Genomic DNA, 14,367 nt, shown 5'->3' on the forward strand with positions numbered 1-14,367 from the left:
AGATCCTTGGACAGGTTCCATGATGTCCCCATATTCTTTGTGTGATGGACAAATGAACACACTCATCATCTTGTGAACATGATACTGTGCCAGACGTCAGCCTCTTACCTTCTTCTGAACATGAAAGGTGATACCAGTGACAGACACCCTAAAACATGCCCTGGGGTCTCAGATCATGTGACCATTGTGCAAGACTTAGGGTGTGTTATAATGTGACGGCAGTGCATGGTGCTATAGAACAGATTACAGGGTGTATTGGGGACTCTTATCATGTATTATCGTGTGGGACGCACAACCTAGCAGATATTCCTGGCTTGTCATGATGTGAAATGGCACATGATGCAGTGACATAGTCCCTAGGACAGATATAGGGCTTGTTATGATGTGAAATGGTACATGATGCAGTGACATAGTCCCTAGGCCAGGCACATGATGCAGTGACATAGTCCCTAGGACAGATGTAGAGCTTGTTATGATGTGAAATGGTACATGATGCTGTGACATAGTCCCTAGGCCAGATGTAGGGCTTGTTATGATGTGAAATGGTACATGATGCAGTGACATAGTCCCTAGGACAGATGTAGGGCTTGTTATGATGTGAACTGGCACATGATGCAGTGACATAGTCCCTAGGACAGATGTAGGGCGTGTTATGATGTGAAATGGCACATGATGCAGTGACATAGTCCCTAGGACAGATGTAGGGCGTGTTATGATGTGAAATGGTGCATGATGCAGTGACATAGGGCCTCATTACACGGATGGCGGAGAACCATGGCGCTATTAGCGCCATGGTTCATGCCGGTAAAATACCGGCACCGCCTTGGCGCAAAGGGGAATTACCGCCCCATTCCAAGGTTGGCGGGGCGGTAATTCCACCTTCCGCCATTGCCCTTCCCCATTCCCATTTTTGCCCCATAGGGCTCAATGGGAATGGGGAAGGCGCTAATTACGGTACCGCAAATTGCGGTACCGTAATTAGCTCCCTGGGTCCCTTTGCGGGTTGGTTTTTAACGCCTGCAAAAGCAGGCGTTAAATCCCCCAACCCGCAAAGGGACCTCGTAGTAAGGCGGTAAGGATTTACCGGTACCGGTAAAATACCGGTACCGGTAAATCCTTACCGCCATCCGTGTAATGAGGCCCATAGTGCCTAGGACAGATGTAGGGCTTGTTATGATGTGAACTGGCGCATGATGCTGTGACATAATCCATAGGACAAATGTAGGGCTTGTTATGATGTGAAATGATGCACGATGCAGTGACATAGTCCCTAGGACAGATGCAGGGCTTGTTATGATGTGAAATGGTACATGATGCAGTGACATAGTCCCTAGGCCAGATGCAGGGCGTGTTATGATGTGAAATGGCACATGATGCAGTGACATAGTCCCTAGGACAGATGTAGGGCTTGTTATGATGTGAACTGACACATGATGCAGTGACATAGTCCCTAGGCCAGATGCAGGGCGTGTTATGATGTGGAATGGCACATGATGCTGTGATATAGTCCCTAGGACAGATGCAGGGCTTGTTATGATGTGAAATGGTACATGATGCAGTGACATAGTCCCTAGGACAGATGTAGGGCTTGTTATGATGTGAAATGGTACATGATGCAATGACATAGTCCCTAGGACAGATGTAGGGCTTGTTATGATGTGAACTGGCACATGATGCTGTGACATAGTCCGTAGGACAGATGTAGGGCTTGTTATGATGTGAACTGGCACGTGATGCAGTGACATAGTCCCTAGGACAGATGTAGGGCTTGTTATGATGTGAAATGGTACATGATCCAGTGACATAGTCCCTAGGCCAGGCACATGATGCAGTGACATAGTCCATAGGACAGATGTAGGGCTTGTTATGATGTGAAATGGTACATGATGCAGTGACATAGTCCCTAGGCCAGATGTAGGGCTTGTTATGATGTGAAATGGTGCATGATGCAGTGACATAGTCCCTAGGACAGATGTAGGGCTTGTTATGATGTGAACTGGCGCATGATGCAGTGACATAGTCCCTAGGACAGATGTAGGGCGTGTTATGATGTGAAATGGCGCATGATGCAGTGACATAGTCCCTAGGACAGATGTAGGGCGTGTTATGATGTGAAATGGCGCATGATGCAGTGACATAGTCCCTAGGACAGATGTAGGGCTTGTTATGATGTGAACTGGCGCATGATGCTGTGACATAATCCGTAGGACAAATGTAGGGCTTGTTATGATGTGAAATGGCGCATGATGCAGTGACATAGTCCTTAGGACAGATGCAGGGCTTGTTATGATGTGAAATGGCACATGATGCAGTGACATAGTCCCTAGGCCAGATGCAGGGCTTGTTATGATGTGAAATGGTACATGATGCAGTGACATAGTCCCTAGGCCAGATGCAGGGCTTGTTATGATGTGAAATGGTACATGATGCAGTGACATAGTCCCTAGGACAGATGCAGGGCTTGTTATGATGTGAAATGGTACATGATGCAGTGACATAGTCCCTAGGCCAGATGCAGGGCTTGTTATGATGTGAAATGGTACATGGTGCAGTGACATAGTCCCTAGGCCAGATGCAGGGCTTGTTATCATGTGAAATGGCACATGGTGCAGTGACATAGTCCCTAGGACAGATGCAGGGCTTGTTATGATGTGAACTGGTACATGGTGCAGTGACATAGTCCCTAGGCCAGATGTAGGGCTTGTTATGATGTGAAATGGTACACGATGCAGTGACATAGTCCCTAGGACAGATGTAGGGCTTGTTATGATGTGAACTGGCAATGCAGTGACATAGTCCCTAGGACAGATGTAGGGCGTGTTATGATGTGAAATGGTGCATGATGCAGTGACATAGTCCCTAGGACAGATGTAGGGCGTGTTATGATGTGAAATGGTGCATGATGCAGTGACATAGTCCCTAGGACAGATGTAGGGCTTGTTATGATGTGAAATGGTGCATGATGCAGTGACATAGTCCCTAGGACAGATGCAGGGCTTGTTATGATGTGAAATGGTACATGATGCAGTGACATAGTCCCTAGGCCAGATGCAGGGCTTGTTATGATGTGAAATGGTACATGATGCAGTGACATAGTCCCTAGGCCAGATGCAGGGCGTGTTATGATGTGAAATGGCACATGATGCAGTGACATAGTCCCTAGGACAGATGTAGGGCTTGTTATGATGTGAACTGGCACATGATGCAGTGACATAGTCCCTAGGCCAGATGCAGGGCGTGTTATGATGTGAAATGGCACATGATGCTGTGACATAGTCCCTAGGACAGATGCAGGGCTTGTTATGATGTGAAATGGTACATGATGCAGTGACATAGTCCCTAGGACAGATGTAGGGCTTGTTATGATGTGAACTGGCAATGCAGTGACATAGTCCCTAGGACAGATGTAGGGCGTGTTATGATGTGAAATGGCGCATGATGCAGTGACATAGTCCCTAGGACAGATGTAGGGCGTGTTATGATGTGAAATGGTGCATGATGCAGTGACATAGTCCCTAGGACAGATGTAGGGCTTGTTATGATGTGAAATGGTGCATGATGCAGTGACATAGTCCCTAGGACAGATGCAGGGCTTGTTATGATGTGAAATGGTACATGATGCAGTGACATAGTCCCTAGGCCAGATGCAGGGCTTGTTATGATGTGAAATGGTACATGATGCAGTGACATAGTCCCTAGGCCAGATGCAGGGCGTGTTATGATGTGAAATGGCACATGATGCAGTGACATAGTCCCTAGGACAGATGTAGGGCTTGTTATGATGTGAACTGGCACATGATGCAGTGACATAGTCCCTAGGCCAGATGCAGGGCGTGTTATGATGTGAAATGGCACATGATGCTGTGACATAGTCCCTAGGACAGATGCAGGGCTTGTTATGATGTGAAATGGTATATGATGCAATGACATAGTCCCTAGGACAGATGTAGGGCTTGTTATGATGTGAACTGGCACACGATGCTGTGACATAGTCCGTAGGACAGATGTAGGGCTTGTTATGATGTGAACTGGCACATGATGCTGTGATATAGTCCCTAGGACAGATGCAGGGATTGTTATGATGTGAAATGGTACATGATGCAGTGACATTGTCCCTAGGCCAGATGTAGGGCTTGTCATGATGTGAACTGGCACATGATGCAGTGACATAATCCCTAGGACAAATACAGGGCTTGTTGTGATATGAACGTGATTCAGGATACTGTTACACAAAATGTATGACAGATACAGGACACGTTTTAGTGTGACCATGGTACAGGATGGTGTGACACAGCACCTAGGACAGACCGGGGTGTGGTGAAGGCTGCTATTAGACAGAACCTAGGGCAGAGCCTTATTATGAGAATGGGGTACAAGAAGCTATGGCACAGAACCTAGAACAAATATAGTACATGCTATTTTTTTTTTTTTTTTTTATTAAGCATATAGAGTAAATAAATACAAACTTTTGCTTATTTCGCTCACTTACAAAGCCAAACCATATCTTGAAGTCTTCTTTATATTTCTATCGCAATTCCTCCCATACTTGCCACTTTTTAATTGTTTATTCAAGTCCTCTTTGGTTTGGCCTAAGTATAGACATATAACAAAGGTTATGCTTTTTCCTTCGTCATGAGATCCTTTTCTATTTCACTGTGTAATTCCTGTTTGTTTTCCAATTTGACCATCATCGTTTGGAGAAAAATTCCAAGAGCTCTCGTGGTTTTCTGATTAGGGTTAACGTACAAGGTTTCCCACCATAAATCAGAATCCACCCCGCACGTCGGAGTTAATGCTGGGTGTAGGAATAAATCTCTTGCTAATCTTAGTTCAGGACAAAACATTATTAAGTGTTTTAGAGATTCCGCTTCCTGCTCACAGAGCCGGCACATGTTATCACTTACTGTGCCGTATTTCTTCAAATTTGTTTTTGTTCTTAGGATATTTAATCTAAATCGTAAGATTAGATCCCGATAAGTAGGATTCCCGCTCTTTTTCAGATAGGTAGGTAGAGTTTTTGGTACTGATCTGAGATTGTTTGAAAGAGTGTGAGATTTGGAATTGGCGCGAGCAGTTTCTGTTTTATCCCAGTCAGCACACAGTAACGCAATCTTCACCCTTTTAGGGTTATTGCATAGTGTGTCCTCAGACATATTTAAGTTCTGTAAGAGATCTTTACATTTTTCTTTCCAACTAGCCAGTGGCCAGAATTGCGCTTTTATGTTTTCGTCCTTTAAGATTTCATATTGAGGTGGACAGTCTTTGATTAGTGTCTTTCTGAATGTTAATAGGGCTTTCCATATAATTGTGGCCTGCAAGGAGTACAAGCCCAGTTCATGTCGTATTATAATCATTGGGACACATTGAGGTAGTCTCATTAGTCTTCTCCAAAATGTAGCTTCGGCCTTACCCCAAAATTCTGATGGTATTCTGAGTGCTGTGTCTCCGGCATAGGCAACAGACGGAATAACTTTTGTGTTATAAAAGTCAACTGTTGGTTGGATCGAAAACTTTCCGAATTTTTGTTTCAATATAAGCGCTTGTGCCGTTAGTTGACTCATTTTACGCATTATATGCTCTATCCACGGTCGGTCATTCCAGTCTGCACTTATTATTGCTCCCAGATATTTTGCGCTCGTTGTTATTGGAATAACTTTATTCCCAACATACCATTTGAAAGACTTTTTCTCTCTGGCTCTTGATGTTTTCATTATTAGGATTTCAGATTTTTCAGGATTTATTTCTTGATTATTTTCTTTGACATATGTTTCTAGGGCTTCCAGTTTTTTCTGCAAACCGATTGGGGTCTTATCTATGATGATCAAATCATCTGCGTACAACAGATGGCCCACTGCTAAGGTGCCTATTTTAGGCGAACAGCCTCTCGGTATGACAAGCCGGTCCTTTATCTCCAGAATGTAAAAGTTATAAAGGATCGCTGCCATAGGGCACCCTTGTTTTAGGCCTCTTGTTGTCGGGATCGGTTTGGTTAGGTTACCTTTTTGGTTTAACCTTACTTGGATACATGTGTCAGTATGCATGGCTTTAATAGCGGCCACGAGATCTTCAGGACATCCCCTTTGCTTTAGCTTTTTCCACAGGATTTGTCTATCCACTTTATCAAAAGCGGCAGCCATGTCTATGCACGCCAGGTAAAGTTTCTGTTTTTCGCAGATGATTTTAGCCTTTAATAGGTTGAGTATGAGCAGATTTAGCCCGCAGTCAACTTTTTCAACGAACCCTGTCTGCCGATGGTCGTAGTTTCTTGAGTCTATGATCCATTCCTTTAATCTCTTTAAGAGGATACCTGCAAATATTTTGCCTATTACGTCCAACAAAGATATTGGACGATAGTTCTCAGGCTTGCATCTATCTCCCTTTTTGTGAATGGGAATAATAATCGCTTTAGTCCAAGATTCCGGTATTTGTTTAGTTTTGATGATTCGTTCAAACAGTACGTAGCACATGTCGGCCCACACTTCAGGTGATTGTTTTAATATGTCGTTTGTTAGACCATCGGGCCCAGGTGCCTGCGAACTGCTTGCCTTGTTGATTAGTACAATGATTTCCGATTTCTCGAATGGAATGTTCCACGGAGTCTGGTCCGTAATTATTTGCGTCTGAGCCTCTTCTAGCATCTCTTGGCTATACGCTTTTTGGAAATATTGGATCCATTTTCCTTCGTGAATCGGGTTTATCTGTTCTATTCCTTGTGGTACGCTTGTTTGATTCATTAGGGCCCACATGAATTTAGCGTTTTTATTGGCGGTAGCTGACAGCATCTCTTCAGAGTCTCTTTGAAACAATAAGGCCCTGTGAGATTTGGCCCAATTCCGGTAGGCTTTTTTTAACATTGCCCTTTCTTCACATGCCCCCTCGGTGTTCAGTTTGTTTAGAGCTCTTATCTTTATTGCTAGCTTTGATTTTCTTTCGGCCAGTTCAGAGTTATATTTATGCAGTCGAGGAGTTTTTCGCTGTATCTTGTGGCCCGATTTTACTCTGAAGGTGGAAAGACATGTTTCGTATTCAACTCCCATGTTAGTTGTTAGTTTCCAGCGTTCTATGGTTTTTTTGAGCTTCGATGTCATTTTTGGTGCTATTCGTAATCTGTTAAGGCCATTGTTCGTTTCAACCTTGTAAGGCCAGTTTTTTTGGTAGGCCGATGCACTTTCCTGTGGTTTGATTGTAGATACACACGTAAGGAGAAGTATTTTGTGGTCGCTTTTGCTTGTTGGAATTATATTCAGCGAAGAGATTGTTTTGAACGTTTCTCTATCTACAAAGAAATAGTCAAGGGTTGCGTTTTGATTATTTGAAGCCCATGTGACTGCTCCTTGTCGATCGCCGTTCACATTTCCATTTACCTGCAGGAGGTCTCGACTATTCATCTCCGCTAACCATCTTTTCATACGCGTTGCTCTCTGTTGTGAGACTCCTCTTTGTTCAACATGAGACTTTTTTATACAGTCTATATTGAGATCACCACAGATGATTAATGTGGGTTTCTCAAATTCGGCTCTCAGTTCGTCAATGTGTTGAAGCACAGTTCCTAGGAACTTCTCTCCGTCCTTAGCTTTAGGATTCCAGTAAAGATTAATAATAATTTGATAGTGCTTCTTGGATTGATGAAAACCTCCATTATACTCTTGAATTATGGTTATTTGTATAAGTGGTGAGGGAGTCATAACCCGGAGTATATTTCCTTTGTATTCATTTTTTATCACTGTCAACAGTCCTGCGGAAGGTCTCCCTTTCAGACCTTTATATCCTTTGTTAAGCAAACATGTGGACCCCCCCATGACTGGGGGTTCTAGGAGCCAGCATTCTTGGATACAAATAATGTCTGACGATTGTAATTCCTTATTCAGATGGTCTAGCAGATGTCGATGCCCACGAGTATTCCATGACACTATTCGCAGGTTATTTGAGACGTCTCCGCAGTCGATCTACAGGTTGTTTTTTGTGGATAATGTTCCAGCGAGCCAATTCCAAGGTTTAGTTGTGTCGATTTTTGTCACAAGAGCTGCTTCGCTACCAGCTAAAGGACACAACGCCTTGCATCCTACGTTTCCCTTTATTCTCATTCTGAGAGCGGTGGGTCCTCGCAAAATTGTTGGAGAGAACCTTATTGGTTTTGCATTCAAATCATCTGTTGTCAGGGCGGCCCTTGATGGAGCATGGCTCGGGGACCGTGGCAAATTATGCAACTGATTTAATCCTTGGTCTTGGTTTTTGGATTCAACCGATTTGATGTCAAAGCCAAGGGATCTGAGTGCATCGGCAGCTAACCAAATAAGATTCATGATTGCTTTTGAAAACAGATGGAGGCAAATTCGATCGGTTTCGTCTTCTTTAGGAAAAGCCACTATCTTGATGTCTTTAGGCTCAATGACTCGTAGTTGTGGTACGTTATGCAAAAGTCTCATAAGATTTGATCTATTTAAGATCAGACCATCTCTAGCTTTCAACACTCGTTCGACTATGATTATATGGTCTTTCTCCTCCTTTTTAGCTCGCTTTTCCATGGACGCGTTCCGCACGAGTCGATCAGATTGTTTTTTTGTTTCATTCCTTATGGTTTCTCGTCGAGGCAGATCTTTCTTTTTCTGGTTCTCCTGATTTGAATGGTCCAACATAGCGTCCAATAATTGTTTTTGTCTCATTTCGTTTATGCTTTTGCGTTCCAGCAAATCTCTTTTTTCCTGTAAAGTTTTGAATATTGGTGATTGGGTCTCGCTGTGGTTTAGTACCTCGTTCTCGTCGTCCTGTTGGTCGGCGTTCACTAGGTCTTCTTGACTGGCAGAGTCTACAGATCTGTCGCACTCGTGGACCGAGAGTTGCAGGAGGGCATCTATGTCTTCGCTGGTATTTGATTCGTCTTCCTCTGTATCTACAGTTATCGGTTTTGGAACGAATTCTCGATTTTTATTGTTTTGGCATTTTTGGGAGCCGTTTATTTGAAAACTTCTTTCGGCATTATACGGCAAGGTTCCAATCGGTTTCAAATTACGAATGAAGTAACGGGTTCCTTCTGCCGAGGTGTGTTTTGGCAGTGGAAGATTTTTTAACTTCTTAGCTGTTTTTCCCAAAGCAATTTCCTTTTTTTTGGAGAATTTCACAGCAGTTTGTTTGGGTTGGCCACCCGTTTCCTTTTCCTTTGTTGCAAGTGGACTTTCTGTGGCAAATAAAGGAAATAGGGCTTTATTTTTATCTACCTTAGGACAGTTGTCAACATGGCCTGTCAGTGGATTTATTATCAAATCCTGTGTGTCCGATTGTGCAGCAGGACCAGTTGCTGGGGCATTCACGGGTCTTTCTTTACAGATGGTGTTTTGTTGTCCCATTGATGACTCCGGCCTCACTAGATCTGGATGACTGTCAATAACCGCTGTTTTATCTGACATATTATCAATTTCGTTCGCGCAACTCCATGCGTTTTCTGTGGACGTATATTTTTCCATAGTTTGGCCTTGATACCTGAGTACATCCGGTTTCATCATTGTTATTGTATCACTGAAACAGTGGAGAAACGCCTTCTTGTCTTCTCTGGCATCTTTCATCAGATCGATGAGAGTTTTGAAAATGACATGTTCTGTTTCTTCCTCTCTTGCTCTCTTTTCTTTAATAGTCGTAATATACGATTCTATGTATATTAATTTGGATTGAATTAGAGCCAAAAGAGTTGATTGATCCTTGTAGTTTTCATAAAGTACTTCATATAATTTGAGGAACGGTGCCATGGTTATTGTCATCATAGATCCCACTGCAGCTTGCATGTTAGCGCAGGCTTCTGCATTAGCTTTTAATATTGCTGGTGCAATTTTGTCATAGGCAATCTCTGCCTGGCAGCGCTTTGAGGACGCTTTAGCAGGCGGAATCTCGTGTTCGTCATCAGTACTTTCAATTGTGGTTGGCTCGATGTCACTGTCCTTTCTTTTCGTTTGTCCTGCTTGTTTCTGCAAACTGCTATTTGCTGTAGCTGAGAACAGCAATTCATTGTAGAACTCTTTCATTTGACTTGGCTGCGTCAATACAGATTTAGATTTTATTTCTGGGGCTGTTTTGAAGTTAGCTAGAGTTATTACTTCTTCTCCCAAACCTCGTTTCGATCTATTTGGGTGAGGGGTTGAGGTTTTTGTTGGGCTGGTGAGCACCGCCAGGGCCTCAGCTTCTGTAATTGAAATGATTGATGTTTGTCCATTTTGTGCATCTTGTGGCTTCGAGGAACAGTCTTGGCTGGGGACTGGACCAGCTACAGTTTGCGGTAGCTCTATGCGAGCAGGATTGCATGGTCTGTGATTCTCTGAAAGAAGACTCCTCCGGTCTCCATCTTTTGCTAATGTCTGATTCGTTACGCTTGCAACTGGTTCTCCGGTTCCAGACGCTTGAAGTAATTCTTGATCAGTAACTTCTAGTGCAGCTGTCATTGAACATTGTTCTCCGTTGATACCGGAGGCTACTTTTGTTGCTGTTCCGAGGTCTTTTTTATTAAAGTGCCATCTAATTGATTTTATGTCCGTGAGAGAATTTGCTCTTGCTTTGCTCTTTTGAGTAAATTTTGAGTATGGCTTTTATTAGCTCTGAGTAAGACCTTTTTTGCGGCTGGTGGGCTTGTTGATTTAGTGCTTTTGCACATAGTTGATTTTGCTGGTTGCTTTAAACTGCAGTTTTGATTTTGTCCTTTTAGAATCGGGGGCTCTTCAAAGGTCAGGGGGGCGTGGACTTTTTGAGAGAGAGCCAGACTTTGCTTTTTAGTGGGAAAACGGGGGTTCGGGGAAAGTTCATTGTCGTTCCAGAGGTCTCCCATGGCATCCACATATGCAGGAGAGGTTGGGCTTTCACATAACTCTTCGGTTCCTTTATTTAGCTGTGTTTGTGGAAGCGTGAAAAAGGCTTCTTCACGGGGAGCGCAGAAAACAAATTTTCCCACGCTCTCTGTCTCTTCGACTCCTACGGAGTTTTGAATCCTGTCCTCTTCCATTTGCGACACTGTTGGGGCCGTACCTCCGGACTGCGAGTCAGTAGGTGTATCGTCCAAACACACAGCCCTTCTAGCCACTCCCACTCCCTCTCTCCCCACCGCACCGCCACCACCGGTGATCGGGGGGCGGTCATTCGACCTTCCTGTCTGAGCGCACACAGCTACCCTAGCACCAAGGGTCTTGAGGGCGTACTCCCCACAAACCCCCGGCAGGGGAGACCCGCTCACCGGCTCCAGAAAACCCCCCGGCACACCGGCCGCACTCCCAGAGGCACCTCCGCCCGCCCCCCGCAGCGAGCGGCCGGAGCAGTGGGCCAGCGAAGCCACTCCAGACTCAACGAGCCGCACGGCAGCCGCAGGTGAGGGGAGGCACCTCGTAAGGGAGGAGGCCTTAAAGTTTTTCGAAACTGGGGAACAGGTTGTTTGACACGTACCTTTTGATCCATTGACCGCAGTTTCCGTATTTGAAAAAACCGCCAGCCGTAGGGCACCTGTTTCTGACAGGCCAACTGCGGGGGCGGAGATAGTATCCACTGGCTCTCTGTTGTGTTCAACACTGACGCATTGGGGTCCATTGCATATTGGCATGCCGAAGCCGTTGACAGTACATGCTATGATGTGAACTGGGTACAGGAAGCTATGGCACAGAACCTAGGACACATACAGTACATGCTATGATGTGAACTGGGTGCAGGAAGCTATGGCACAGAACCTAGGACACATACAGTACATGCTATGATGTGAACTGGGTACAGGATGTCATGGCACAGTGCCTAGGAAGGACTTTTACCTTACGACTGCGGTACAGGATGCTGTGGCAAAGAACCTAGGACATACTCTTGCCATATAAACGTGGCAAATGAGGCTACAGCACATGGCCTAGGACAGACACATGGCCTAGGACAGACACATGGCCTAGGACAGACTCTTACCATGTGAACGCGGTACAGGATGATACAGCACATGGCCTAGGACAGACTATTACCATGTGAACGCGGTACAGGAGGTTACAGCACATGGCCTAGGACAGTTACATGGCCTACGACAGACTCTTACCATGTGAATGCGGTACAGGGTGCTACAGCACATGGCCTAGGACAGACTCTTACCATGTGAACGCGGTACAGGAGGCTATAGCACATGGCCTAGGACAGACTATTACCATGTGAACGCGGTACAGGATGCTACAGATACATGGCCTAGGAAAGACTCTTACCATGTGAACGCGGTACGGGAGGCTACAGCACATGGCCTAGGACAGACTATTACCATGTGAACGCGGTACAGGAGGCTACAGCACATGGCCTGGGACAGACTCTTACCATGTGAACGCGGTACAGGAGGCTACAGCACATGGCCTAGGACAGACTATTACCATGTGAACGCGGTACAGGAGGCTACAGCACATGGCCTGGGACAGACTCTTACCATGTGAACGCGGTACAGGAGGCTACAGCACATGGCCTGGGACAGACTCTTACCATGTGAACGCGGTACAGGAGGCTACAGCACATGGCCTGGGACAGACTCTTACCATGTGAACACGGTACAGGATGCTACAGCACATGGCCTAGGACAGACTATTACCATGTGGACGCGGTACAGGAGACTACAGCACATGGCCTGGGACAGACTCTTACCATGTGAACGTGGTACAGGAGGCTACAGCACATGCCTGGGACAGACTCTTACCATGTGAACACGGTACAGGATGCTGATGCCCAGGGTCATGAAGGGCTTAGTGAAGTCAATCACCTTCTCCCTCTCAGCTGTGATTGTCAGGCCAGCAACAGCTAAATCCGCTTTCTAGGAAGCAAAAAAAGAAAATCAGTGTTAAATCGGATTGCCATTGAAGATATATGTGTGTGTGATTTCTGTATATGTAAGTGTCCGCCAGGTTGTGCGTGTTTTTAGCTGTATATGATGGCTGTACCTTATTGTGGCTATTTCTAATAGTGTGTGTGATTGCCTATGTTAGTGTGTTTGCATCAGTATTTGCCTTTTCCTGTGGTTGCTGTATAATGGGTGGTATAATTTACTATATGTGTGTGTGTGTGTGTGTGTGTGTGTGTGTGTATATGTGTGTGTGGTATGCACGCTGACACAAACACACACACACAAACATGGACCGCTGTGATAAGGTACACATCTGCTATTCTTTTCTGGGGGTTCGTTTGTGTGTTTTAGGGTTTGTGGTTTGTGCATGTGCTAGTCTTCTGTGTATAACGCTGGTCAGTAAGATACATTCTCATCCCTTCCTTTCATAGAACTTTTTTCTGGTCAAAACACTAAAAACTACACATTGATGGCAATGCTCATTGTCACTCATCATTTTGTCTCAATTTCCCCACAGGTTTTGTGTTATATCGTGCGCTTTTGTCTCCCTGACTTTTCCCACTCTCCCCCTTTCCTGTTCTCTTTATCCTTTTCACCCCACACCCACGGCTTCGCTGCCATCCTGAATGGGTTCACAATTCACCTCTAAAGGGGGGCTCTTTAAGAACAAAACGGTGGTGATCAGTTCTTAATTTGTAAACAAATTAGTGCCAGGGTTTAAATATTTTGTAGTAAACTTGGGTTGTCTTCGCCCGCTGTTGGTCCCACCCTCCCCCAGCCCTTAAATTGCCAGCTCAAAAGGCAGAAATAGAACACTGCTATAAATGATTCACCCAAGAATGATTCATATATTCATTGTTAGCAGAGTCTTGTTGTTAAAGGTATTTTGACTGCATGAAAATTCAGGAAGCAGATTCTGTTCATGACAGTGAAGCTTAGATAGTAAGTGTCTGCGCTGGAAAATGAGTCCTGGTGCTCATCCCTGGCAAACTCTAGAACACATTAGGCACTGGTGGTAATGTGCACAGTATAGAGACGAAGGCCATGACAGATGGCCGTCTCTCCTTCACACTCTGCTGCTTTAGGTGGCTGCTTTGGCCTGTGTGTGGGTGACTAGCTATTTCTAGGCACCTGCGTGTTTGCTAGTGGCTGCTGCGAATGGCTGTGTTCCTGCCACTGATATTGACGAGTTGCTCATCTGTAGTAGTCTGGACCCCTGTTTGTCTTGGCATATGTCAGCTGTCAGGGCAGCAGAGTGTCAGCGTCCGAGGTCTGTGCGCCTCCATCACACTATAAATACGCATGTTCCTTTGCTCTGGGCGCACTCACCTTACTCTCAGCTTCCCCCCACCTACCAAGCTTTGACCCACATACAGGGCAACCTTGATTGGAACTATCAGCAAGTGCCATTCAGTGGCACAATGGCACATGGAAGCGTGACTTTCTCTATGAATACCCACTTACATAGATTTCATTCAGCACCAAGTAAGGTGGGCACAAAAGACTATTATTCTGCATGACGTCATAGACGCTGACTTTCAAAGGCTTTT

The 14,367-nt window shown here is 45.0% G+C and overlaps 1 protein-coding gene across 2 annotated transcripts in view; it reads right to left on the reverse strand.

The window, feature by feature from the left end:
- GRIK4 (glutamate ionotropic receptor kainate type subunit 4) overlaps nucleotides 1-14,367 on the reverse strand; it is a 2,031,531-nt gene that overhangs the window by 223,459 nt on the left and 1,793,705 nt on the right. For both annotated transcript variants that reach the window (XM_069614332.1, XM_069614333.1), the window contains exon 13: nucleotides 12,674-12,787. In XM_069614332.1, coding sequence (XP_069470433.1) covers nucleotides 12,674-12,787 — 114 coding nt within the window. The remainder of the gene's footprint in view (nucleotides 1-12,673; nucleotides 12,788-14,367) is intronic.

The sequence above is a fragment of the Ambystoma mexicanum genome, chromosome 9, assembly GCF_040938575.1.
Source record: "Ambystoma mexicanum isolate Mex_15411 chromosome 9, UKY_AmexF1_1, whole genome shotgun sequence".
NCBI classification, from domain to species: Eukaryota; Metazoa; Chordata; class Amphibia; order Caudata; family Ambystomatidae; genus Ambystoma; species Ambystoma mexicanum.